The sequence below is a fragment of the Phaethon aethereus genome (genome assembly GCF_964289735.1).
Source record: "Phaethon aethereus genome assembly, chromosome: 3".
Taxonomy (NCBI): Eukaryota; Metazoa; Chordata; class Aves; order Phaethontiformes; family Phaethontidae; genus Phaethon; species Phaethon aethereus.
In genome coordinates, this window is record NC_138576.1 from 73,499,537 (window position 1) to 73,525,608 (window position 26,072).

Here is a 26,072-nt window from a genome sequence, read left to right on the forward strand (position 1 = left end):
CTTTGGTCTCCAAAGCAGTAAAAGGAAATAATCACAATTCTTTTAATGTTTTCTCAAAAATGCAGTTAATCAAAATGTGTCAGTATCTCCAGTGGCTGTTGATTTCTAAATAGATAGTGTATGTATAAATATTTCAATGCTTTATTTTGAAGTTTGTTTTTCTTCCCTTTTTATAGGACCAGCTACTAGTAAAGTTGATTGATAATTCACCCTGGTTTAAAGTTGAGGCTCTTACTTTATACCAGTTTGCAAAACTGTAGAAAATACTTGATTGCTTAACACCTAAATTTATAAAGCTGCCCAACACTCTGCTTATTGATTATACCACCCTTTTGCTTTGACCAATATTTATACTTCCCTGAATTTAAAATTCTTCTCCCACTATATTCCTTATCTCCATTTTCAAGCAAAAAGGTAAATGGAGACCAAAATTAGAGAATGAGCTGCTGTATTGTGTTAAGCCTAAGAAACACTCTGAGAAATAAAAGGCTCTATACCAAACAGGAGTGGTGCCACAACTGTCCTGCTTGGCAGCAGCTAAGTAATCACTCATTAGAGGCCTTTACACATAATCTCAGGAGTGACTCAAACTTTTCAATAGCCACATAATCTCCTCAAATTAAGTCAACTCTAAATTTAATGCATCCCAGCTCATAAACAGGAACAAACAGAATGGCCAATCCTGAACCCACGCTGCTATGGCAGTGCAGGAAATCTCTTCTTCTCAGCTCTTTCACCCCTTTGTGTGGACACTTACGCATTGCCTAGCAGCAGCGGTTTGTCTCACTCTCCTTCTGTTTTCCTCAGTCATAAAACCCAAAGAATAAGTTTACTGATACACAGAGGTTACACCATTATTGAAAGCAGCCAAAGATTTTCAGATTGAAAAAGGGATGATCACAACAGTATGGAGTATTAGTAATTAATGCTACAATGCCAAAAGTACCCTTACTAAAACCTTTCATACCCCTACCCTAAAACTCCTCTCCACCACAAAAAGCCTTTCACACTGAAGCCATTGGGCTCTTGTTAACTTCATGCAGGCAGGGACTGTCTATCACCAACCCTGGCTAGACCTTGGTATTGCAGCAAGGCATGCAAGTGTTGCAGGGACAGCACTCTCAGATGCTCCTGCAGGTTTAACAAAACGTAATTTGGTATTGTTTTTCCCCCTCTTTTTTTCTGGCTACCAATCTATAGTTCTGTCTTTCTAAAGCTATTCCTTTAGGTTGCCATGTTAGAGAAGAAGCAGATGACAAGAACATCGAGTACGTTTCTTATACAAAACCAGATGTCACAACAGCTTTATAGATTACTTCGCATCGCCAGCAAGAGTTGCTGCATGGGACTTACATCACATCTCATACTTACTTGTCCCTGGAAGGCAAAACTGGGAAGTTTTTGCTACCCCTTTCACCTGGTAATACTATTTTCATGGATACATCTTTCACAGCAAGTTGTTAGGGAGCATATTTCTCTTTACCAAAGAGTGGTACCTTGGCGTTGGTCCCACAGACAATTAGCTATGACAGCCTTCTGCAAGCTGCATGAATTGTTGCTATCCTATGAGTGAGCTAAAGGAACAGTTTGAAAAAGCTAAAAGCCTTGGACATTTGGACCATTTGCACTACAAAAACAATGACACAAAAATTCATTAAAAACCAGTGCATAATCTACAGACCAGTGTCCCTACTGGTTATCCAGCAGAAAACAAGTCAGCCTGTTAAAGCAGACCCTCTCTTTGAAGCACATCTGTGACTGTCATGGGTCTCCACGGCTGTGCTTGTGTCTGCCCTATTCTCAATATAAGTACTTTGAACTTGGTTATTTGCAAGAAGTGTTCCTCAGGACAACTCCACCAACATTGTCACATTCTAGGGCAAAACTGTCTGACTCTGGTCTCATCCTTTCAAGCTGAGTCACTAGTGATCTCAGCTACAAGATACTACCTTCATGTAAGAGACAAGAAGTTACCCTCAGGCTCAGAAAAACTCCTTATAAATAACTCCAAGTACATTATAGTTCTTGTCTTAAAAATCCTTTAAACACCTCATCTCTTGATGCTGCATCTCAAAAAACTTGGTAACTGATGCCTTGAAGTTATGGTCATTAACCGTCTCGTTGATCAGTATTGTTTTCCCATGTTTTAGGCTCTGTTACCTGGGTCTTGGACTGCCTTTATTGTCTGTGTTTCTACTAGTTTCTACTGGAACACAGTTCCAGTCTTGTAGCTAAGGTTAATAATGATTACACACACATATGTACAACCCGCAACAGGATGCAATGTTTAACTGGTAACTTGCTGCTGTGCTGATTCAAGCTTCAGGGACTTTCCTCCATCTTAAATTTTGAATGGACATGTTGCCCAGCTTTCAGGCCATTAAGTGTTCGCCTTATTATTTACACTCTACAAGGCGAGTTCCATCTATATGGGCAAAGATTTGGCTGAGATGTTGTAACTCTCTTAGATGTCTAATATAGGTAATGTTAACCAAAGAAATAATGAAATGCCTTGAGAGTTATGAGTCATGAATGCAATGTCTGTTCTGCAAAAGCAGAACAGATGACTAAGCTCAGGTGGGTGGAAATCTTCAAAAACAATACAGCAGGCAACCTCTTCCTAATGATGTCCATGGAGGTCTGATCAGTGACAGCAACATGAAGCCAAGGCTGTGCGCTTCTGGAAAACAAACCGTTCTATCACTTGTATTTGCTGGCAGAATCAGCTTTTGGGGTTTCATTTCTTTCAAGAGTTTTCCTGGGAGCAGTGGATTAGTGCTGTGAATTCATGTTCTGTCAGTACCTGGCATTCAGGTACAGCTGATCCTGCCTTGGAGTGGGAGCTGGATGCTTTCTCAAGATTCATTTTTCATGAGTCCATGAGATCTATGTAGCAATTAAAGAAATAAATCAATCAGATGTTGACTACTTGCTTAAAGGTCTTTGAACTGCTGCAGCTTAGTCAGAGCAAAACCACAACCTGAGGTTGTGGCTTGCATGCTTCTGTTCATCTGGGATACACCATGTTAAGACTTCCTTATGCCAAGAAGTTGCTTTGTTTTTATGTACTAGCATAAATTCATATGGTAAGGATGCTCGAATACACAGCTTAATACATCCCTGTGCACCAGCTCAGACACAGTAGCTGTTCTTGGGCACAGTTATCTCCAACAAATGCAAGATAACAACACTTAGTTAGCTTTAAACAATTTGCAAACTAAGCTAAATACTGACAACTTGCTACTTTCTTCAAGCTGAGAGCAGTGCACTCAGATGCTTACTGCAGTCCATCTAGCTTATGGGAATCTTACAAATTGATCACATAGGTGAGCTCTAGGCTATAGAGGAGATGGGCATATATACCAGTGTGCAGACCTTGCACTCCGATTCACTAAAATAATTTCATAAAAATTACTTTCTAACAGAATTGGTTGGGTTCTGGCTCACCTGGCTGGAAAGGAGGAGGATGGAGTGGGTAAGATGCTGCTGCTCCAGGAGTAGTGCTTCCCTGCCTCACTTCGCAGCCAGCTGGATTGCTAATGAAGCACCAGGTGAGCTGCAGTAGCTTACAGCTCAGTAGTCAAGGGCAAACTGAAACTAATGACAGCTTAGCCATCCATGCAGTGCAAGGAGATGGGCAGTTTGCCACGGTTCTAAGCTCCAACAACAGGTGATACTCATTCCTTTAATCATCTGGGTTGTGATGCAGCCCACCACATTGCATCTGATTTCAAGCCTATTTGTCTGGCAAATCTCAGTGAGGGTCCTTGGATGCATACAAATTTGTCCACACAGTTCAAAGAAGAAATATCCCAGAAATGTTATTCAGTCTTAGCAGCCTTTTGTTCCCCCAAAAAACACCCGTGTTTTCATGAGGTGGCATTCAGTTGTTGATTGTGAACAAGGACAATAACTGTCTGTAAGGAACAGTCATGCTTTGACAAACAGGCACACGGGTGACTGAAAGAAATGCATGCTCTACCAAGGCTTCCACACAGTGCTCAGTGAGGGTCTGATCATCAAAAGATGAGGTATTTTTCTCATTTATTAAAATGAAAGGAGGTGGCATGGAGTGCATCATACAGCTAGAGAGAATGGCTTGACTTGAGGCCACCCACAAGACATCTTTGCTGAGGCAGCCAGAGGGCAGCTGCTTTCTGGTCTAGGAGACCACGCTCCCCCCTCCCTGGCAAAGGCCTGACACTTCACTCACGGACACCATCCCTGCCACATACACACTTCTGCCACCCACACCATCCTTGACAGAAAAGGGAAAGCCCAGCACAGCCATCTGCTGCTCTTGAGCTACACTTCCCACCTTCCTTCCCTTTGCTGAGAGGGGAGCAGGTCCCTCCTCCTCCTCATGAGGCTATGTGCCCACCTGAACACCTCCCCCAGGGCCCTTCACGTAGCTTATAAATGCTGTTGCCCATTCCTGCTCCCTGACAGAAAAATGGCAGCCCACTACAGGTGCCTGTTGCTCCTGACTGATGTGTCTGCCCTCCTTCCCCAGCATCACTGTTCTCATAGGACTACGAGCCCACCCAAGCACCCCCCCCAAAATGTGACATTTAGGTTATGAACTCACCAGTGCTGCACACTTCTGCCACTAGATCTGGCCCCACAGCAAAAAGAAGCTGTGGCATTCTGTGCTCCCGGGTGGGGAGTCACTTAGCTCGTGAAGGCTGCTAACACTGTCCTCCCAAGCAAAGGGAGGCCCAGCACAGTCTGCTCTTGGGCAACACTCCTCCTTGCCTCGCCCTGGCCCTTTTCTGCGTGCGAGAGCAGCAGCCCCCCCAGCGCCCCTCGGGCACTCGGGCTCTGGCCTGTGAGTGCTACCGCTGCTACCAGCACCCCTCTGGGAGCCGCAGGGAGCCGCACGCAGGCAGCCGCTGCTCCAGGGTGACGCTTCCCCACCTTCCCTCCTCCCCGCCTCCCGGAGACCAGCACCCCGCGCCTACCCGTGGTGGGGCACTGGTGGCTTCTGGCCGCAGGAGGGAGGGTGCCCGCTGCAGCTGCAGATCTACAACCATGGCAGAAGTACCGTGCCTGGGGCCCTGACCATCAGGGTACAGGGGGGCCCAAGCCCAGGACCTGTGCCAAAGGGAAAGGTAAGAGACAGTCCCTGGAGCCAGCTTGCTGACCCAGCCTGATGTCTCTGGAAGATCCAGGACCAGGGATCTTGCACAGGACCTCAAACTACCCCTTGCTACGTATAATACGTGGGCACCACTAATGCTGCCAGGAGAGACTGGGAGCATATCCAGCAAGGTGGCTCTGGGAGAGGGGTGAAGGTGCTGTCTGCTGTCTCCTCTCTAGACAAGGGGAAAGGCCTGCGTAGAAGTGGGCTCCTTCAGTGGGTCAACACTTGCCTATGTGGCTGGTATCACAGGCAGGGCTTGGTTTTTTTGTCTACAGGACTCTCTCTGAGGAACAAGGGCTACTGAACAAAGGTGGGATGCATCTGAGAAAGCGTGGCAAACGTGTGTTTGGAAACAAGCTTGTTAACCTGGTGGGGAAGACTTTAAACGAGATATACCTGGGGAGAGTTACCATAATCTCAAGAGAAGTGAGGGCAAATGGTGACAGGACAGGGTGCACTCTTAGCAAGTTTGGGGATCACACCAAATTGCAGGAAGTGGTTGTAACATTGGAGAGTGGGGATGCTATTCAGAATGACCTGAATAGGCTGCAGAAATGGGCTGATAGGAACCTCATGGATTTCGTCAAAAGTAAATACAAAGTCCTGTACCTGGGCTAGAATAAGCTAGTGCCACTGTACAGGTTGGGGTCAGCTGTCTGCAAGCAGCTCTTCCGAAAAGGACCCCATGGTGGACAAGTTGAACATGAATCTTCGCCTTGAAGAAAAGGCAGCCAACCATATTCTGGGCTGCATCAGTAAAAGTGTAGCAAGCAGGTCCAGTGAAGTGATCTTTCCAGTCTGTTTGGCACTTGTCAGGCCATGCCTGGAGTACTGTGTCCAGTTTTATCTTGCTCAGTACCAGAAAGATAGTGACGTGCTGGAACATGTTCAGCAGATGCCACCAAGCTGGCCAGGGAGCTGGAGCACACAGAACTGTGTTTGTTCAGTTTGGAGAAAAGAAAGCTCGTGGGAGACGTAAATGCTGTCTGCAGCTACCCCATTGGAAGATACAGAGAAGACTAAGCCAAGACTTCTCTTGGAGATGCACAGCATTGTCCAAGAGGCGATGGACACAAGCTGAAACAGGAAATTCCGATTAGATAGCAGGAAAATATTTTTTTACTATGGAAGTGAACAAATAGCATATAGGTTGTCCAAAGAGGTTGTAGGTTCTCCGTCCTTAGAGTTGTTCAAGATTTGATTGGACAAGACCTTAAGCAACCTAATCTAACTAGACCTGCTTTGTGCAGTGGTTTGGAGAGGATGGATGCTTCCAACCTTGATTATTCTGTGATTCTAGAAAACTCATATTTAGAGCTATGTTTGCTAAAGTGCTTACTTCCCATCTAAGTAGTGCAGTCATTTTCTAAAAGAGGTGGGTAGATTGAGTCCAGAGCCTTTGGGAGATATAGCCATAAGGTATTATGAGAAGAGATACCAAGTTCCAGCCTCTTTTAGTAATCCTGTCAAGTCTTTTAATCTTGGTGTGAAAGGTAACAAGGGGAGGAATATAAAAATTAAATCCCTACTGGTTGTGTGGGAGACAATCCTCCCAGAATGTTCTCTTCCTGAAAAAAACATTGTTTGTTCACCCAAACAAAGGAAAAATCCTTAGTTAAGTGTAAAACAATTTAGATGCTAACTTTAATTTTATTTAATAATGTTCTACATGGAAAGGCAAAATTTATTCTTGTTTAATTTGTGTTTTAAGTAAAGACAGCATACTTCTCAGAGAATAGTGGCAATCCCAGGTAAGCTTGTCACAACAGGAACACTAACATGATTTATAAGAGACACTGCAGTATGATCAGCAGTTGTAATACGAGTGGAGTATTTGCATTTGAATAGATATTTTTATGAAGAAAAAAATAATGCATCTTTTATATAAATTTTCTGACTCCAGAAGTGCTTTCCAGGGTAGAATCTTTCCCATCCAGTAGGTGTGAGGGCTTGGCTTTTTCTGCTACTATGTACATGTTAGTTTCCAGAATCAACATATGAGGGAAAAAAACCACCATTAATCTTTTTTGGTATAAAGAGGTACATTGGTATATACCAATATTTTTTATTGTGACAATTTAAAAAATATTTTAAAGTGGTTTAGTTCTTTGATTTTTTAATTATGAAACCTTACTAGAAATAGCCTTATATATGCAAGCTCATGCTGGTATAAACTGAATTCATTTGGTAAAGCACCTCTGAGTGCTGTCACTGAATAAACATGCAGTCTATTTTGCAGACTGAGGCCAGGCAGAAGCAGTTTATTTCTGTAGCTATAGGAGATCACAATGCAGCAGAGGTTCACTGAACTCTGAATTAAAACCAGACATAACAGGGCATTTACAGCAGATATGAGCTGCTTTGCAAAGGGGCCTGATATGGCAGAGCAGCATCTGTACAGAAGGAAAACTTGCTACAGCGACTTTAACGTGTATCCCTGATAACTGGGGACCTGCAGCCAGTCTGCCTTGACTTGGTTTAGCTCATCCCTCTCTCCTTAACTAGCTTTTAGACCTGGCAACTGTGTAGACACAAGACTTCTTTTTTAAATTTATTTTACTGTAGTTATAAAAGCTCATTTCAGACTAGATCTGTATGAGAAACTCTTCCTGCCACTGCTGTACCACTGAGGGTGTGAAATGGGACTAGTAAAACCAGTGAACACATAGCCATGCCTGCTAAATACCAGCCAAGTGGTCTGCCAAAGAGGAAAATAGTTTTTCTCATTGGGTGACAGAGGGGCCTTGACACCACAAAAAGCTGTACCTCTGCAAAACATTACCCCCTCCGCTCGCTCGGCTGACAACAGGTCACGTTACATAGGACTGACTTGAGACAAGGTGCAGCAAGTTAACTCGAGCAAGTCCCAAGGAGAGGCGAAGCCAATTTGGTTGAATTTGTCTGAAGCTACACGCAGCAGACAGCAGGGTGGGAAAGTATTTCACAAAAACCAGCCAGATTCAGGGAAGGACATCTCTCGTTCAGCGTTCTCATCCTGTGCTGTCGGCCAAGCCGGCAGGAACCACAACCCCACGAGGGGGCCCTGCCAGCACAGGTATCAGGAGCATCAGCTGGTGCCCATTCACCCCTTTGCCTGCAGACAAGGCTTTTGTGGGAAGCAGCCTTAAAATAAAACAAAATATGCCTGATTTGGTGTGACATGAAAGCACCTCTCACGTGTCAGCGTCTCTAAAGCAGTTTAAATTTCAGGGTGTTAAACTGGTATAGTTGTAGGTGTAAACAGCATAACCAGAATATTAGTTCCCTCTGGGCCTCTTCCAGTGGAAGCAGCAAATATAGGGGGCACGACTGAGAGCTGCCATATGATCTAACTGTGCCTGGAACATGTATAAATAAATGGTAACAAGGAAATTACTTGGATGCCTTGTTCCCACTAGATCTCCCCCAGCTGAAGACACTTGTACCAGCAATAGTTTAAGAAAGCCTGGTATAGACAAGGTTTTTGAGCTCAATCAGGTAGGGAAAATGTTACTTTATATGAGAAAAATAGCTTCCTCCTATGCAGAACTGAACACAGTGAAGGGGAAGGGGCATTTAAATAGCGTGATCAAGATAAGACAGCTGAGTTTGACCTGTTTATAGCTTTTAATACAACCTCCATTAAAATTCTGAAGTTAAAATAACTGTGTAATGGTAATCAAAAAATATAAGGAGAATACATGTTCCAGTTCAAGGGGAGATTTGTCCCTACAATGCATAAGAAAAAAATTGAGTGACGAAGGTCATTTGAATGCCACTGCACGTGTCTCCCAGAACAACTGCCTGGACTCACTGGAAATAGCATCTGTCAAATGCACGGTGCTTGACTACTTGCTGTTATCAGTAGAAGCAGCCACCATGATTGCTAGCACTAAAAGAAATATAGATGTAAACAGGCAGAGCAGCAGTGACATAGGAGGATGACACACAGAAACAGCAGGGACAGCTTCAGCGTGCTGCTGCTTAGAATCATAGAATCACTTAGGTTGGAAAAGACCTTGAAGATCGTCAAGTCCAACCGCTACTAGCTGGCAGCAGGGATATGCTCCTTCCGTGTGGCGCTGGGCTCACATGACCACCATGATGTCTTCCAGTGGCTTTCGGGTCAGCGCAGGCACAGTAGCATCTTTCTTGGGATAGCCAACAGGGAGTAGCAAGAGCAACTTCTCATTAGCAGGGCGCTGGAGCAGCACCCGGAGTTGGGGGCCGCAGTTGAGGGGTGTGGAAGTCACGGTGTACAGACCCACATTCTGCAGCAAGACAGAGAGCAACAGAGTGAGACAGGGCTGTGCTCTGTATTTGTATCTGTTATTCCCACCAGACCTGTACACACTGTCATATTGACTAGCCCAGAAATGCTGCTTTGTTAGACTCTGCTGCAGGCTTTAGAACATCTGATTTACTAATAGCCTCAACGGTACCATAAAAGATGCCAGCTTTGCTTACAGAAAAGTACAGCATTTCTCCACTGCATCAACAGCACATTCTGCCTGACATGTCTGTATGTGGTACAGCAAGAGCCTGCCTGCAGTGTTCTGTGTAATGGAGGACCCATGGCTACAGAGAAGCTGAGAGGCAGTTGCAGAGATATCATTGGAATATCATCCCATGTGGATCATCTGTCTCATACCGAGAAATGTTTCTGTTCTTTCCCCCATACAGCTGGCAGGAAGATGCCTTACAGCTTTGTGAACACTTGTTCTTGCTCAAGAGCTGAACCTCATGGGGACAGGGGGCACAGGCTCTGCCTCAGAAGTTGCCACAGGCGTCTGTTGCCATGTCTCGCAGTGGCCAATGTTCTGGCTTACATCAGAACCCCAAAATAAGTCTATGCATCACTCTTCCTCTCATACGAAATTTCACAAAAAAAGCTAAACAATCTGACAAACAGTAAAGAGCTGACATTATCCAAGGTATGACCACACAGCTGAGATGCTTCCTGAGAGTTGCACATGTGGATTTTAGCCTCCCTGTCACTTAAAGCAAGTGTTTGGGGAGGCTTTGAGATATTAAAGGCAGCCAGGCAGAGGTGCTCAGGCAACAGGCCTCTCGTGTTAAGTAACCTCTATGATCTTCTGAAGAGAAGAACGAATAGCGGTGGTGCTCACCATCACTATAGTGGAAGAGCTAAGAGAGGTGGTGCTCAAGGTTATGAGTCCGTGGCACTGTGTCCTTTAATGTTGACAATTTCTAAGAGCCGGGAAAGAGATATCACTAAGGAGCTTAACAGCTGGCAGGGAGCCTCAGAAATCCCACCTGATGGTGGGCTGGCACAGGGAAAAGTGGAGCCTTGTCACTCCTACTGCTTCTGACTAAGGCACTAGCTACACAGTGCTGGTTCTCCCCACTCCCTGTGCGTCCCCTTTGCTCTCAGCTCCATGGAGGGACAATACAGAGCCCTGTGCAGCCACAGAGCAGCAACACCCCAGCGATGTGCTTCTGCACTGCTCACTTCTCAGATTTCCTATCCTGAAGATCCTCCCAAGGAGCAGCAGTGTGGGCAAGGAAGCGTCACTCAAAACAGAATGGAGGAGAACTGGCAGTTCCTGGTAGGAAATTGACCTAATATAAGAGGTGGCACCTTACTGTTATCCTGCTGACAGGCCAAGTTAGCAACTGGAATAGCTTCACTATTTAAACATCTGTGTGAGTACATCAGATACAACAAGCAGAATTGCGCACTGAGAAACCGCCGAGAAAATCCAACTGGCTGGTGTCAAACATGTTGAGCTTTACAGATCACTTCACTTTCAGAAATGCCTCGGAAAAACTGATTGAAATAGTACAGCCTGTTCTGTGAAATACGTCCCTGATATTTTTTTCCAGCATTGTGTACTAGAAATGATTTGGGGTCAAGCCATTTTTTAGGGATTACTGAAAAGCAGGGGCCAGTGCGGCACTGTACAGCCATGCCTGGGTAATCTGCAGACCCTGTCAGCCCTGTGAGCAGAAGGCAGAAATCACAGGGGCTGAAGCCTGTGCTGGGAGAAGAGTGACAACTCTGGAAGTAAGCTGCATTACATTTTTCTTCTTGTTAATCAGTCCTGAGGGTAGGAATCACCTTCTCAGATGTGGGCCTGTGCAGAGTAACTCAAAACTAAGACATATTGCCAGGAATTGGAGTAATCCAGAGGACTGATAATGTTAAAATCTAAATTGGGTTCTACCCTCATTTGGGCAGAATAGTCTTGGTATGTAACCCAAATTGATATATCGACTCGCAGTATGTCAGTTCTGTCAACGTACCTGCAGCGCAGCAAGCAGGATGCCACAGGCGATAGAAACACTAATTTCGTTGTAGTAGTGGGTCTTCTTTTTGCCATTTGGAAGCCGCCCATATACCTGCTTGAAAATGAGGATCAGATATGGAGCAGTGTCCAAGTACTCTTTGATCCAGTTTGTTCTGCAAAAGAATAATGTTTGAGACATTTGTTTTGCAACCTGTTCACTTTCCCATAAGTCACATTTACTGTCTGCAAAGGGCCACTAAAGGTGTATGACAATTATAGCAGTAAACTAAAGCTTAGAATATTTATTGCAAAGGATTAAGTATTATCAGCTTAAATAGAAATACTTCTGAAAAAAAAAAAGTTTGAATACAGTTCTCAATTTTAATAGATTCAGCTGAGGAGTTGATGCATTCACTCTGAAGAGTGGAATTGCATAAAAATAGGAGGTAGTTCTTGACCCCTTATCTATGAACGGGCCTCATGAGCATTTGCCTTTGAGATTATTTAATTCCTGGAATTTTGCAGAATTGCCGTTCCACCTGTTACCAGCAGTGCCAACATTTTTTTTGTGATTGCAGGGAAAACTGCTGTCAGAAAAGTTCAAAATTGCTTGGTCTAAGAGGTAAACCTAAATATATTCTCACAGCAAAAAATGTTGTTCTGTTTCTGGGTATTTCAGCGCTGTTAGAATACATTTGGTTCCTGATTTTTTTAATGACAATATATACAATTATGATGTAGGATTTAGATAAGAAAGTGTGTGCTTTTTAATGTTCCCACTGAAAATATATATATAAGCAATACTATATTTTAGTTGTTTACATAGCACATAAATTTACATAGCACATAAGCACCTGAAAAATAATAACATTATGAAACAAGTAGGGGAAATCAACCCTATAAAGCTTTACGTATATGCTTCATTTGACAAGCCAAGACTCAGTAAACCTCTTCCCGTTGTGTGAAGTTAAGCAAGTCAGTCAGACTTTGGAGGGTATTTGAAACAATTAAATACTGCATAATTCAGCACTTGCATACAGACACCCCTTGGGGCTACCTCAGTCAACAGCAAAGCTTCCAATGACTTTGGGAGCTTCATTGTTTGGCAAAAAACAGGAAAAAACCGGGCAATAGTTATGGCAACAGAGGCTACATAGAAAAAAACCAAAAAACAATGGAGTCAAATGCTTGGAAAAGTTTCAAGATAGAGAGTACATGATCCCTTTTACTGGGGGCAATTTTATGAACCAGCCACCAAGGCACGATTCTACACATATTTTTAAGCTTTTCTTTCCAAACATTCTTTCCGAATCTTAGAAATATATTAAAAGCGAGAGGGAGGAAGAAATGGAAAAGGATGCTAGAAGAATTCAAGACAAGCTTCTTTTATCACTTCAATTTTCTAAACTGTGGTGCTTTTACTCAATAAAATTCCTATCAACTTGAGAATCAAGACCAAGCCATGCAACGGGAATGAGTGTGCTGAACATCTGAGTTACTTACTTCATTCTTCTTTTCTTTCCTTCATGTGCGCCTGCAGCCCAGAAGGCAAACCGTATCCTGGGCTGCATCAAAACAAGCGTGACCAGCAGGTCGAGAGAGGTGATTCTCCCCCTCTGTTCTGCTCTTCTGAGACCCCTCCTGGAGCACTGCGTCCAGCTCTGGGGTCCCCCCACAACATATGTTGGAGCAAGTCCAGAGGAGGGCCATGAAGATGGTCAGAGGGATGGAGCACCTTTCCTATGAAGACAGGCTGAGACAGATGGGGTTGTTCAGCCTGGAGAAGAGGAGACTCTGGGGAGGCCTTATTGCAGCCTTCCAGTACTTAAAGGGGGCCTATAAGAAGGGTGGGGACAGACTTTTTATCAGTGCCTATAGCTATAGGACATGGGGTAATGGCTTTAAGCTGAAAGGGTAGATTTAGACTAAGTATAAGGAAGAAATTCTTCACTATGAGGGCGGTGAGGCACTGAAACAGGTTGCCCAGGGAAATTGTGCATGCCCCATCCTTGGAAGTGTTCCAGACCAGGTTGGATGGGACTTTGAGCAACCTGGTCTAGCAGAAGGTGTCCCTGCCCCTGGCAGGGGGGTTGGAACTTGATCATCTTTAAGGTCCCTTCCAACCCAAACCATTCTGTGATTCTATGATTCTTCAGGTAAGATTGAAGCACACAGGCATAGTGAGTTTTTCTTTTCTGTGTGTCAGTCAAATGCTGCATCTCACCTGGCCTGTAAAACAAGGCAGCCAGAATTAACATATAGATAGTAATATTTCTTTTCAGCTCCTGCTGTGTGGGAACTCCATTTTCCTCAGACAGGAGTCTTTTCCTCCCAACTTTAAATTAGTAAAAGGACCACAACATAGCGACCTTGGCAACTCTCTGGCTGAGGCAGTCTCTGACCCTGCTTTCCTTCTTTTTCTGCTGTCAGGATGTGGGAAATATTTACAGCTGCCCTCATGAGCAGCACCAGAAAACTAGTGAGAGTTTAAGAAGCATGGACTTGAAAGAACATTTTAAAAACCAGGTGTTAAAAATTGAGCGGAATATTTCCAGGGGTTTTTTTTACCTTCCTGAAAATAAGTGGGAAAAAATTAAGAGGAAAAAAAAAAAAAAGCATGACTAAAACTTCCCAATATAGTCTTTCCTAGATCAAAACACAGCTCCTTTCAAAGCCCTTAGCCAATTGTCTTTTTCTTACCTCAATCTTTTCAGGTCATTAACCCATCTGTCTCCCATCCTTTTTTTGTAGTTGATTTCCTCCTCTTCTTCTACAGTCTCACGAATCTTATGTTTTAAATGTGGATCTTGCACTACCACAAAGGTCCAGGGCTCAGTGTGCGCTCCACTGGGTGAAGTACCTTAGTACAAAACCAGAAAGATGAAAACTCAGTTGGCACAATGCTGAGGGAGGGTGTGCAGCGAGAGTATCAGGTCTTCCTCTACACACTGACCAACGGAGCAATGGGGATGCAAGTTGATGAGATGGGAACAAAAGGACTGAGATAAATTCTGGCAGACAACCTCTGTTCATTTGTTTCTCAAAGAATGTAAAGTCCCATTCCATGACAGAGGTTAGTCCTTTCATACAGCCATCTTACAGGAAACAAAAGTTAAGGATTTGTAAAAATCCCTTTGTGGTTCTTATGGTGAGGCAGCATTACGGTGCAATATATGCACACAGTGATGTTAATGCAAAGCATTATACCCAAAGCAACGCACCATTTGAATATGCAACCAACTCTGAGACATGGTTTTAGCTGAAGGGCAAAGCTACTGCTTTCAGGGAAACGAGGCTAAGCGCCCACCCGCAGGAATCTGTCGCTGACTAAAATGAGGAGCTGCACAATGCAGACATCTGCCATATAGCATACAGGTTTGAGTTTGTTGTCCCAAAGACAGCTGGTGTATGTAGGTGTGCACATATTAAATCTGCACTTGCTCATTCAGCCCTGATCATTACACACCAGCACCTTTGGAGAACATTTTAACTGCTTAGCAGATAAAAGCCAGAAGCTGAAGAATATAGTACAAGATCACAGAGAAATAGGTTAAGGAGACTGTTCAGGTCTCTCTAACAGCTCATACAGATTTTAAAAATATTTAAAGGTCTTGAACACATACAATATTTTCTTACCTAAGCACCTAATCACTGGTTTCAGTTTGAGAAACACTGAATAAGCAGCTTGAATTATCTTTTATATTAAAATGTGTTTATATCATGAACCTTGCCTCTCCTCAGGTTTGGGTAAGAACTGATGGCATTTATGCTTTGCTTTGTTTTCCTTTCCTCCACACAGCCCAAAGCTTTCAGGGTTACTAAGTACTTCATCTGCACTCCAGGCTTGTTCGCTTTGCTGCATTTGCCAAAACATGATCAGTGTTTTAATGACTCCCAGCTAATTAGAGGAAGATGGAAACTCGTTACAGAGCAGTAACAGAGCTGCTTAGAGTTTTTAAAGCGAAAACAATGCACCTCAAATGCTAAGAATCTCTATATTATTAATCCTGCTAGAGGCTACTGAACTTTTCTCTAGGGCAGCTTGTGAATATTTTCTATAATAACAGTGACTGGTTCATAGAATAAGAGAAATAATGAGGGTCAAAACCACTCCTGGATGAAGTCAATGTGAGTAACGCAGAGATGAGATTAGGCCAGGACATTACAGCAATGATTTGAAGCACATACTTTCACAAAAAAATAAAGGAAAATTCTTTTCTGACACTCGGTCAAATAACCTTGATCAGAGTCCTCAGAATAACTTTCCAGTCATATACAACAGGGGCCTGGCACTGATGCTGAAAAGACTGGAAAAGTTGGGTTTTTTTCTAGACTGCAACTTTTTTCCCCATAATAAACCCCAACTGTTTATGTCAACCGAAAAATTTTGCATGGCTGAGAAAATTTCATCAATTTGTTTTGGGGAAAAAAGACCTAACAAACAAAAACCACACATGAAAAATATCATCATAAAGAATGAAATTTTAAAACATATGAAATACACATGGTTTGACATTTTTGAGAGAACTACTTTAATACTTCGATTTGAAAGATATTTCACTAAACTGTACATCAATTATATTTAAAATAACATCTTTTAAATCTTAAAAATGAAATGTTTTGTTTCATGCTGTTGAAATGCAGTAGTTGTTCAAGCTGAGTAATTTCCAATCAATCAATGGGTGCTCATTCATTATGGCTACAGGTGCATGTAGGAAAACCAGAAGCCAAGTGACAATTCCCTTGGCTTTTCCACATCCCTTTTACACAGTTGAACAGCAATGCTGAAGCTTGCTTCTTTTTTCCCCAGACCTTGAACCACTCAGTACCATACCTGCTGTTCTGATGACATTATCGATAACCTCCCTGGGGACTGGCTCATCACTGAGAAACCTGACAGACCGCCTCTTACTAAGAAGCTCATGAAACATCTGTGACCTTTTAATCATTTCAGCCTCAGAATAGCGCTCTGCGAAGAAGGGGACATGGGCAATGTTTTCATCAAGTCCTTGCCAGTCTTCATCAACCTCTGCAAGAAAATAAAAGTGGTTAGGGATTTATTTTTGCTGGAGAATGCTGTTTATATCTTTGGCATTCACCACCGTAATGCACTTTAGCCTGCACTGGCATACATTGCACTTCTACACCACTGGAAAGGCAAAGTCTGAGGTTCCAGCTGACGCAACTCATTGATCCCTAGCCCCAGCTACTGAATAAACATCTTGTTTAAATACTGAGAGGCAAGAGGGTCCCAGCTGGCTGTAGCAAGTCTGATCCATGAGGAAGTTATGGCCTTCTCCACTTCAGTCTGCAAGCCTGCCTGTAAAAACGGGTTACAAGCTGAAACAGCAATGAAAAGATGGCCAACCTTTCAGCCCACTTTTCTCAGTAAGTAAGTGTGAAGCTGTGTGTTCCTTCCTCAGCAGTCTAAAAAGAAAAAAATCAATCAAATTACTGAAGTTAAGGAGAGAGCTTAACTACCAAGACATGTAAAATCTCCTCTGAAGAGCTGAATGTCAGCATATATGAAATATTCATGTTTCACAGCAGAAGCATTGCAAATCTAGGCTCTACACAAATGTGACTCTGTGGTCAAGTACTTTGGTTTCATGATACTTTCAGCAAAAGGGAAATGAGTGACAGGCATCTATACTTAGGTTAAGAACATATCAAATGTATGATATTGTGTTTCTTGTCTTTAATTAAAGAACTCAAAATGGTGCCTCATTTCACTGAAATCTGTCTCTGGGGTTGTTTTATACTACAAAATGCATCTTCTGTTGTCTCTGACATCAATTCTTCCTCCCCTGCATTCCTAGAATCATCAGAGAACACATTTTTTGCAACCATGATGTGGAAGTTAAAGCCATTTAAATTTTGCATTTCCACTAGTCAATAGTATTGAGCAATCTGCTACAGAGGGCTGAGACAGGAAAAAAAAAAATCCAGTTCTTTTTCAGTCGCCATTAGGCTATTATTCTGGAATCACATCAATTGCCAGTGCAAATTCATGCAGCAATTATTTCTGTGTTCTAGTAGTATGCAGTTGCCTTAGAGACCAGGCTGGTTTTTTGTTCATTTTATGAACAGCAGTGAAATATTCACAAGTGTGGCTCAGCACGTACAAGAGGCTGCAATATATCCAGTTTCATATTTTGGATCGAAACAGAAGGATTCTGGTCCCCAAACAACATTCATTTCATTTCGCATACAAAGAAGCCAGCCAGAAAGTTTGTTTGTTTAACACTCTTGGTCACAGTCTGCAAGGACCTGGCTCCAGGGTAATGGCGAGCAGTGACCCATTGTAAAAATTATTTTTGTGGGCATCTTGCACACTCAAACTGAAAAAGAAAGAAGATGGCTCTTCCTATTGTTCCCTTTGTGGTTTACATTTAGTAAAGTAGATTACCTACCATTCAATAGCAACCGGCTGACTAGTATTTGCCCTTTGCTAGGATTCTGGTGATCTTCTCTTTCAGAGACTTTCACATCCCGTTTTTGTTGTTCCTCCTCCACACTCAGTGAAGGGAATACCACGGGGTTACAAAAGCTCTGTTTACACTAGCAAGTACTGTTGTGCAATAGGATGTTGAGAGGAAGAGCTTCTGTTGGGGACCCAGTGTTCAACATCCTACATGTTTTAGAGTGGTAGAGTAGCCGAGGAGGGGAGGCAGGGAGGCGGTTAGAGCTCAGTATCCTTCCCACCTCCTCTATGTATGCACGCTACCACAGGATGCCATTTTCAAGGACCACCGCATTAAGCTGGTAAAAAGCCAATACGCAACCTCTCCTTGAAGATTCACGGGGAATGAAGTTGTGGAGTAACTCGCAGGATGCATACTCGCAGAGTAACTCTGCCTCTTGCGTCTCTGCCTGGTGGTTCGGAAGAAGGTGTAACTCTCAGCCTAGAGGGCAGGGCCCATGTAATCAGAGGCACAGTGACCTTGGATCCGTTTTACTGAGATGATTGCTGTGAAGATGTGCGAAAGGACATGAGCTAAAACCCTACTAGATAAGAAAGAAAGAAACGATAAAAGTAAAAAGCCTTCTACAGACAGAAAGAAGTTGAGACAGCAATGGCTGGCAGCCAAGGGATTTGAGAGAAAAAGGGACGTCCCAAAAATGTATAAAACCCTAAGGGGAAAAGCAGGGAGTTGGGAGATGGTGACGCAGCAACCTTTTCTGACTTGACTGAGGGCTGTCTGGCCAGTAGAGAAATTCAGAAGGTGTCTCATTAGGATTGATAAATATATCACTGCTCAACATAGTATCTCATTAGCCCTCCCTCTCTTAGGTGTATTAGCCAATACATAATCTCTTTGTAGTCTTAAGTTGTATATATCCTGTATGCAGAGTTTCTTCACATGCTGTAAAAGTGACATAGAGCAGGAGGGTTACAGAGGGAAAATGCTTTCCTCAGTCAGGACAGAAAATCATGCAAACTTTGGGCACATAACCACTCCTGCAAGCTTCTCTTGAAGGACTTACAGACCTGGAAACTGGATAGCCTATTGCAACTCTCTTGATTGCTATGAAAAAATAAATTCTCCCTCTCCAAATCCATATTGCGTACAGCAGTACTGCTACTACAACAAGGATACTCATTGCTGAACTGAAATTTAGCAGTTACACAGAACGACACACATCTTAATTCTATCCATAGGCACTCACATAAGAGGAGCTTCTAAATGAGAGAAATATTTTCATTATGATAACAAAAAGATTCCTGAAGTCAGCTGAGGCTGTGCTTTGTCTATCAGAAGGCAGAATCTGACCAGAAAACTATGTTGAAAGTAAGTACTAGATTAGTGTTTTGGTGAAAATCTCAGGTGAGACTGTAGTGTCTGTGCTTATATCAACGTGTTGTAGTGATCATCCCTGTCCATTTCCCAAGCTTACAATGTTCAGTGTCCTGGGAAATAGAAATAGACTATTTCTAGCCTAGAAACAGTCAAATAAAACTAACTCCAGGACCCAAAAGTTCTTATGTCCTCTCACTATTTACTTTCTTATGATGAGGTTTTATCAAAGTTCAGAAAATAGGAAATAGCATACATTCAATACACCATATTTTTATTCAGCCACTGATGGAGGACACTTGATGGTCTAACCTTGCCTCCTAAGCAAATCCAAGCTCTGCTCAGTCATCTCTTTTTCTAGTATTATTGCAAAACCATCAACAATCATTTTGAGTTAAAGATACCAAGACTAGTCTATAAAATATTGAAAATCTTTACAAAAGAAGTTTGTCAAGTTGGAGCAAAGGCTGGAGGAAATAGAAAAGTAGCATGGCTAAAAAAAGGGTTGCTTTTTGAGATTAACTGTCTTCTGAGACAGTGTGAAGCCTACAAAGGCCCTCCAGGGTCACATTTAGATCAGACCACATCTTTAAGGGTCATATTACCTCAAACATATCATTATGATGACGTACATGGCAGAAGCATAGCTTTCTAGGTATACACTGAAGATGAAATATCATAATACTAGAAACCAGGCTTCCCAGCTGAAGCATTCAATAACTTAATCAAATAACCTGTTCTTCTCTTGGTGCAGTGACTCTCTTGGTTTCAGTGAGAGGGGAGGAATTTATAAAAAAAGAACCCTTAAACTGAGATTATCAGTTCATTCAATTTAATTGACTAAATGAAAGGGTAAGGGAAAGCAGGTCTATAATCGTGGCTCTCAATTTTTAAGCAAACTTGGGGAAAACAAAGCATTAAGAAAAATTAAGCGGAAGAACTCAGATTAAAGAACTCAGGGATCCAGAAGCAGAGAGATTTGGTATTTCTTTAAATCAGAGGTATATAATTAACCTTAGATGTAATTGGTTAAATAAATATCTCAATTAAATGATCTTTAGGCAACTAGGAATGGAAGAAAAGGATTAGTTAGCACAGAAACCTAGGTGCTATAAGAGACAAAGTATAAAACTTGCAGTATTACCTAAGGTCAAGCTGAGTTAAATTTTGAGAGGTTTGTTTGCTTGTTTTGTGGGTTGTTTTTTTTCCCATGTACATAGAAGAAAAGAAAAGAAGTGAAGCTGTTGTGTGGTCAAGATGGTTCAAATGTACTTTCAAAGATGTTGAACATGGGACAAATGTGACGTGACTAGTGAGAAGGAAATTGTGAGAATCACAGTATTGAAGCTTAAGTTTTGTAAGCAAAACTTAAAAACCTTAATACACTCAAAATGGCAATACTGGCTGAGGCAGAAAAAGAACCTAGATGAAAAAGAACTGACACACAAAACCAAAACTCTCCTAGCATTTTTTTTTTAATAAATTCATCTATTACTGATTCTCTTCCATCATGTGTCTACTATTCATTCTTAGTGGTTAACATTATCCATATGCTAAGCTAAAATCATTATCAGCACCATCTGCTTAGTGCATGCTCTCTATATCTTTACTTGCTGTGTTTAGACATATTCCTGTTTGTATAGTCACATTATACAAGACTACAAATGTCTTGTTTACATCTCTCTATTTCATCATTTGATGGACAAAGTCCATAGTCAGTCTATTATCTGGTTGGCCACATTCTCAAGATTGCCACCAATTCTGTTGTACATTTGCAATATCTATCAGGCTTCCTGCTCTTTAAGCAAGTCTGAAATGGTTTTGGCTCAGATATCCCAAGTGAAATCTCATTTTAAAAGTACTATTTCTTTAATTATCAGAAATTCCTCTCTGGATACATTCTAGGATGATGTTTGTGTTCTTTTCAGCATTTCATATGGGAGTTTATAATCAGCCTACAAATCATGTAATAAATTTTGCCTCAGTTTGTAGCAAAAATTCTTACCATAAGTTTCTAAAAACATAAACTGACACTGAGAACAATGACTTGTCATTTCATTTCTGTTGGCCACTTATTTTACCTATATTGACTCTTCCCTGTGTTATTGGATCCCAGTTGTATGTCATTAAGAAATTTCACTTGTACACTCCTTGGTTTTATGTAAAGACCACAAGATAATATTAATAATTGGTCCTGAGACTGATCCTTGAGAAACCTCACTACTAACCTCAGTCTAGACCATTGCATTTACTTTCCAAACCAGCTCTTTCTTGATTGTCTCTAAGGAATTGTTTGCTAAGCATAGAAATCTTGTTCCAATCCTCTTTTCCTGGTTAAAGATACAATTAAATGCATATAAAGAAAGCTTTCAGATCTTTGGACTTAAAATGCTGGGCAATGGACCCTGTGGGGTTTTTTGCTTGATTAATGGCAGACTGCTACATAATCTGCCACTACAGGAATCCCAGTAATGAATCTAATCCTGAACTGAATGTGTGGCTAATAGAGAATTAGAAGAGGTGGAGTACCTTACAAGCAGGTTATAAGCAGTGGTTAGCAGGCTGATCCTGGACACCCCAAGAGTTGGTCAAGTGTCAAGTAGAAGAGGCAGACCCTGGAAGAAAGACGCCTGTATCAAAATATTGTAAGAATTGCCTTAAACTGGAATATAGTTGCAGAAGACTTCTTAAGATCTTCAGAGGAAAGGAGTGACTGTTTTATAAAGAGAAAATTTGTTTACATAGTAAAAGGAAATCTGAGAGGTAATCTGATTGCTGTCTATAAACCACAGGAAGGGTATACACCAGGGCTGGAAAAGTATCCTTCAAACTAAAAAGAGGATGGAACAGGAAAAATTGGTATAGACTAGTATTAAATAAGTTTGAGCAGGCAGGCAGGCAGAGAAGGATCTTTAACCCATAGCATGAAGTTCTGGAATAGCCTTCCAGCAAGGTTAAAGGTCAAAAAAGGCCAGTTTTCAAGTTCATTCAGTTGACAACAAAAGCTGGAGGTGTCTGCAGCAGCAGGGAGATAAAAACAATGATGCATCATGTCGATGTAAGTCCTGTGTTCCTAAACAACTCAAAGCATGAACTGTCATTGAATTGGAAAATTAAATTGCTACAGCCTCATTCATGTTGCTATTATTATTAAAAGATATGGGAAGCCTTTGAAATTGGGGAGAGGAGAGAGACTTCTAAGTGAGAGAGGTCTATTACAAGACATATCATAAGCATTGACCACTGCATTTTCAGAAGAGTTGGCGCATTTGGGCCTTTGCACATCGCTTTATAGCCCTTAAGTAGAGTACATCACCAAGCAAAGTCCTCACAATTAATACGTAGTCATAAAATGCCTTTGCTAGTAATCTCTGCAACTGATCCCCAGAGTAACAAGGGTACAAATAAAATTCATTCGCATCCTCCACACCACTCTAAACTGCGTCTGTATTTACTTTATCCATCAATTGTATTGATTTGAATATATGACCAAGGAAGTGACTTATGTTTGTTCTTGACTTGAGCCTAACAGGTGTATTGTAATTAACTGGGGAAGGGCATGATTTCAGCACCAATATACAGTAAGATCCCTGGGCTAAAGACTGAATCATATGCCAGAAATTGTCTTTGCAAGATCTAAGTGTGTAAACCCGGAGCGGTGGGAGACTAGGTACCACCATTTTGGGGATCGGATGCCCTAGCAGAGAGCCCCTGTGGCTCATCGTTCAAGGCAAGGCTGAAATAATGTCTTTTTCATCTGTATCTAATTGCTAATCACATGTGGCCTAAAGCAAGGCACGGCCAGATACACACACATACAGAACATTCTTAACAATCCACAGCACAACAGCCTCTCATTCTGGATCGCACAAACAAAGGAAAAAATTATAGGAAAGCTGCGTACGCAAAGAAATCTGAAGTACTGCCAGCTAAGGCATTGAACAAACACACTGCGTGAATGCTTTGCACTCAACCAAAGTTTTGGTTTGGTTTCTGGCTCCTCTGAGAAACATCCTTCTCTTCAGCTGTCGAAAGCATAACACGGACAAGCTTGGGAGCACTTGGCTCTCCCCCTTCTGCCCTTCACCACCATTAAGTGACCCTACTGAGTCTGCCCAAGCGCTCCAGGTAGTTACAGCGAACGCTCCGCAGCTCAAAGGCATGCCCCCCTCGGGGGAAACGTTCCTGGCTGTGCCACCTGCGGGAAGGGCCGGGGGGCTGATGATGCCCCGGTAAGTTCAGCGCTTTCCTTGCAGCGCGCTTCACGCTTGGCAATGCGCCCTCGCTGCGGCCATGGACACGCAGGAGAAGACTTGGTCTTCAGCTGCCCCTTCCTGTCAGGGGGCTGCTCAAAACTCAGCTGCTTCACCCGCGGCAGCCCTCGATTCGAGCTGTAGACAGAGCCTTAAAAATATTTCATCTCACCTACCTCAAATTCTCCTCAGAGGAACTTGGTCTTTAAACACAAGTCAGCTTGAGGCATGTAAGTAGAAATGAGCTTTTTGGATAAAGCAAGATACATTAGTAAAGTCGTAGAATTTGCACAGCAGGTAAAATACTCTCTACTATTAAGAAAATCTCTGTTTACATCCACGTTCCCATTTCAGCATCTAGTGCAATCAGTGAAAATTTTAACACTGGCACAAGGTGAGTATGTTTTGATCCTTAATTGCAGAGTTAGCAGAGTAGCAGATCCTTACCAAGGTGGCCATATTCTCTTCTCGCTTAGGCTGGGCTTTCCCCTGCTGAAGAAAAAATTCCCCAGGCATGCTGCAATTATTTTAATTTTTCTGGAGACAAAATACATGCCTGTTTTGCAAAGATGTTGGTTTTGAACCACACAGCATTAAGGGAAAGATGGTTATTTGTTGTTAAAAGCAACGTAGCAAGAAAGCCTAATTTAATATTGGATTACATGGTACATTGAGAGAGGTTTAATTTTAAAATGAATAAATCTTCTTTTAGCAACAGCACAAACATATCTGTCTACTAATTTTTTGTAAGCAATTCAAAACTAGTACATTTTTGAATTTAGCACCTGAATAAAAGGGAAAACAACTAAGACATAAAGGAATAACATTTTACGTATGGAGCTGTGGCAGCGAGGCTCCTTGTTAAGAGCTAATAGGCTTGTTTATTTAGAGGATCTAAATTTTTAAATTGATAGAAACAGCTGTAGTCAAAGATGTCACTGACAATTCATAGATTATCACTTGAACTACCCGCAGGAATTTTAATTTGCAGCCATTTAACTGAACTAGTAAGGCATTAGTGACAAAGAAAACATAGGATAACTTTATACAGAATCTATTTTGCATTGTACAAAGGAGGGTACAACGTATGAACTAATCTTTAAAGAAGCTTTATATATTTGGGAAATAGTCAACATGGTTTAAAAGGTTCCGAGTATCAACTATTTCTGGAAACTGATACACAACACTAACTCAAAGTACACTGAACACTGAGAAATAAAGAGAAATAATGGTTCTCAAAAAAAGGTTTACATGCAGAAAGAATGTAAATTCCAAGATTCCTGCAAGCGGACTTGGGGAATATGTCCTTATGGGAAAAAAAAACACACAAAAAACCCCTTTGAAACCTGCTTGAGTAAAAACAATTAAACAAACAAAAGGCCAAAAACCCAAATAACTGTATTAACTCAAGTTTAAAGACTGCATAGGAACAGAACTCTTTAGATTTTTATTTCACGAGAAAATAAAGGGAGCTAACAGAGGGTCGTCAGGAAGCAAAAAGAAGGAAAGGTAAATTTTGTGTTCAGACTTTTGCCCAAGCTGTGCATCAGAAATCTCAATTGCAAAAAAAAAAAAGGCGGGGGTGCATTCTGTACAGGTTCAGATATGTAGTTCAGTGAACAGAGGTTAGCACCATCACCACATTTTGTTCTTAAATATTTGATCAACATACCTCCCAAACACTATGATCCCAATGTTAATCCAGCTAAAGCTCTCATAGGCATTCACAGATGTCACAAACAGAGGACTTTTGTAATAACTGTAGTAAACCCATTTCCAACTTTTCTGGGCATGCTGAGATCAACTAGGTAGCACTGGATGGTAAAGTGGGACGAGATGTCTACAAAACGTAGATAGAAACTCTCTGCTTGGTTCTTCCTTTTGCCCACAATAATGAGACCTGGGAAGAGGCTGGGGGGACTTCAGCAGTATCTCCTTTCTTTCCCTACATTCCCCACAGAGTCCCTCGTAGGTCTGAGATCTGCTGTGCAGGGGGACAGACAGGGGTCTTTGAAAATACATTTTCTTTTTGCACTCCAACCTGTGGGATCTGGAGGAAATAAGAGATTTACACTGAGTGATGTGACATCAGGCCAGCGTCCTTCCACGGAGCTGAGCTCAGGGCACAGCAGCAGCGTAGCACTATGCATTCCCATCACTGTGGAGAAGTTGAGAAGATTGCAGCTCCTTTATTCGTATCAGCAGGTCAAATTCAAACAACAAAATTGCTCAGATAGATAAGATTTTTCTTACCTTCTTTCTCTAAGTGGTGGTCAGTGCCATCTTTTAAATCTTCATCCACCCATGGGCGAGATAGAGGCTTGCTTTTAGTCTCACGTTTTTCCTTCTCTCCATTAGTCTTCTTCAGTATTACCCCCATCAAAACACATATAATGGCTATAAAGACTGGGGTTAGGGAAGAAAAGAGTGCCATAGCTATGGAAACGTGGAGCCTTCCTTCCAAGTTCAATAGTTTCTTTGAAAAGGACAGGATGAAAAGGGAACTGCAGAACGGCAGTAAGCAGAAAGGGGTGGACCCAAGGTTCAGTCCTTGACCCTATCCTTGCTTCTACTTTTCAGCCACCGCCCCCACAGTCTCATCTGTGATGTGCTTCTGCTGGTAAGCACACCTAGATTTATATCTTTT

General features: G+C 42.1%; 1 protein-coding gene across 1 annotated transcript; it reads right to left on the bottom strand.

Moving 5' to 3' along the window:
• Positions 1 to 9,210: 9,210 nt before the first annotated feature.
• On the bottom strand, positions 9,211 to 25,859 carry IYD (iodotyrosine deiodinase; the record flags this gene model as incomplete). The annotated part of the gene is made up of 5 exons (XM_081998285.1): positions 9,211 to 9,393; positions 11,390 to 11,546; positions 14,074 to 14,233; positions 16,208 to 16,402; positions 25,679 to 25,859. The coding sequence occupies 5 exons, from the start codon at positions 25,857 to 25,859 to the stop codon at positions 9,211 to 9,213; spliced, it is 876 nt and encodes a 291-aa protein (XP_081854411.1).
• Positions 25,860 to 26,072: the final 213 nt, after the last annotated feature.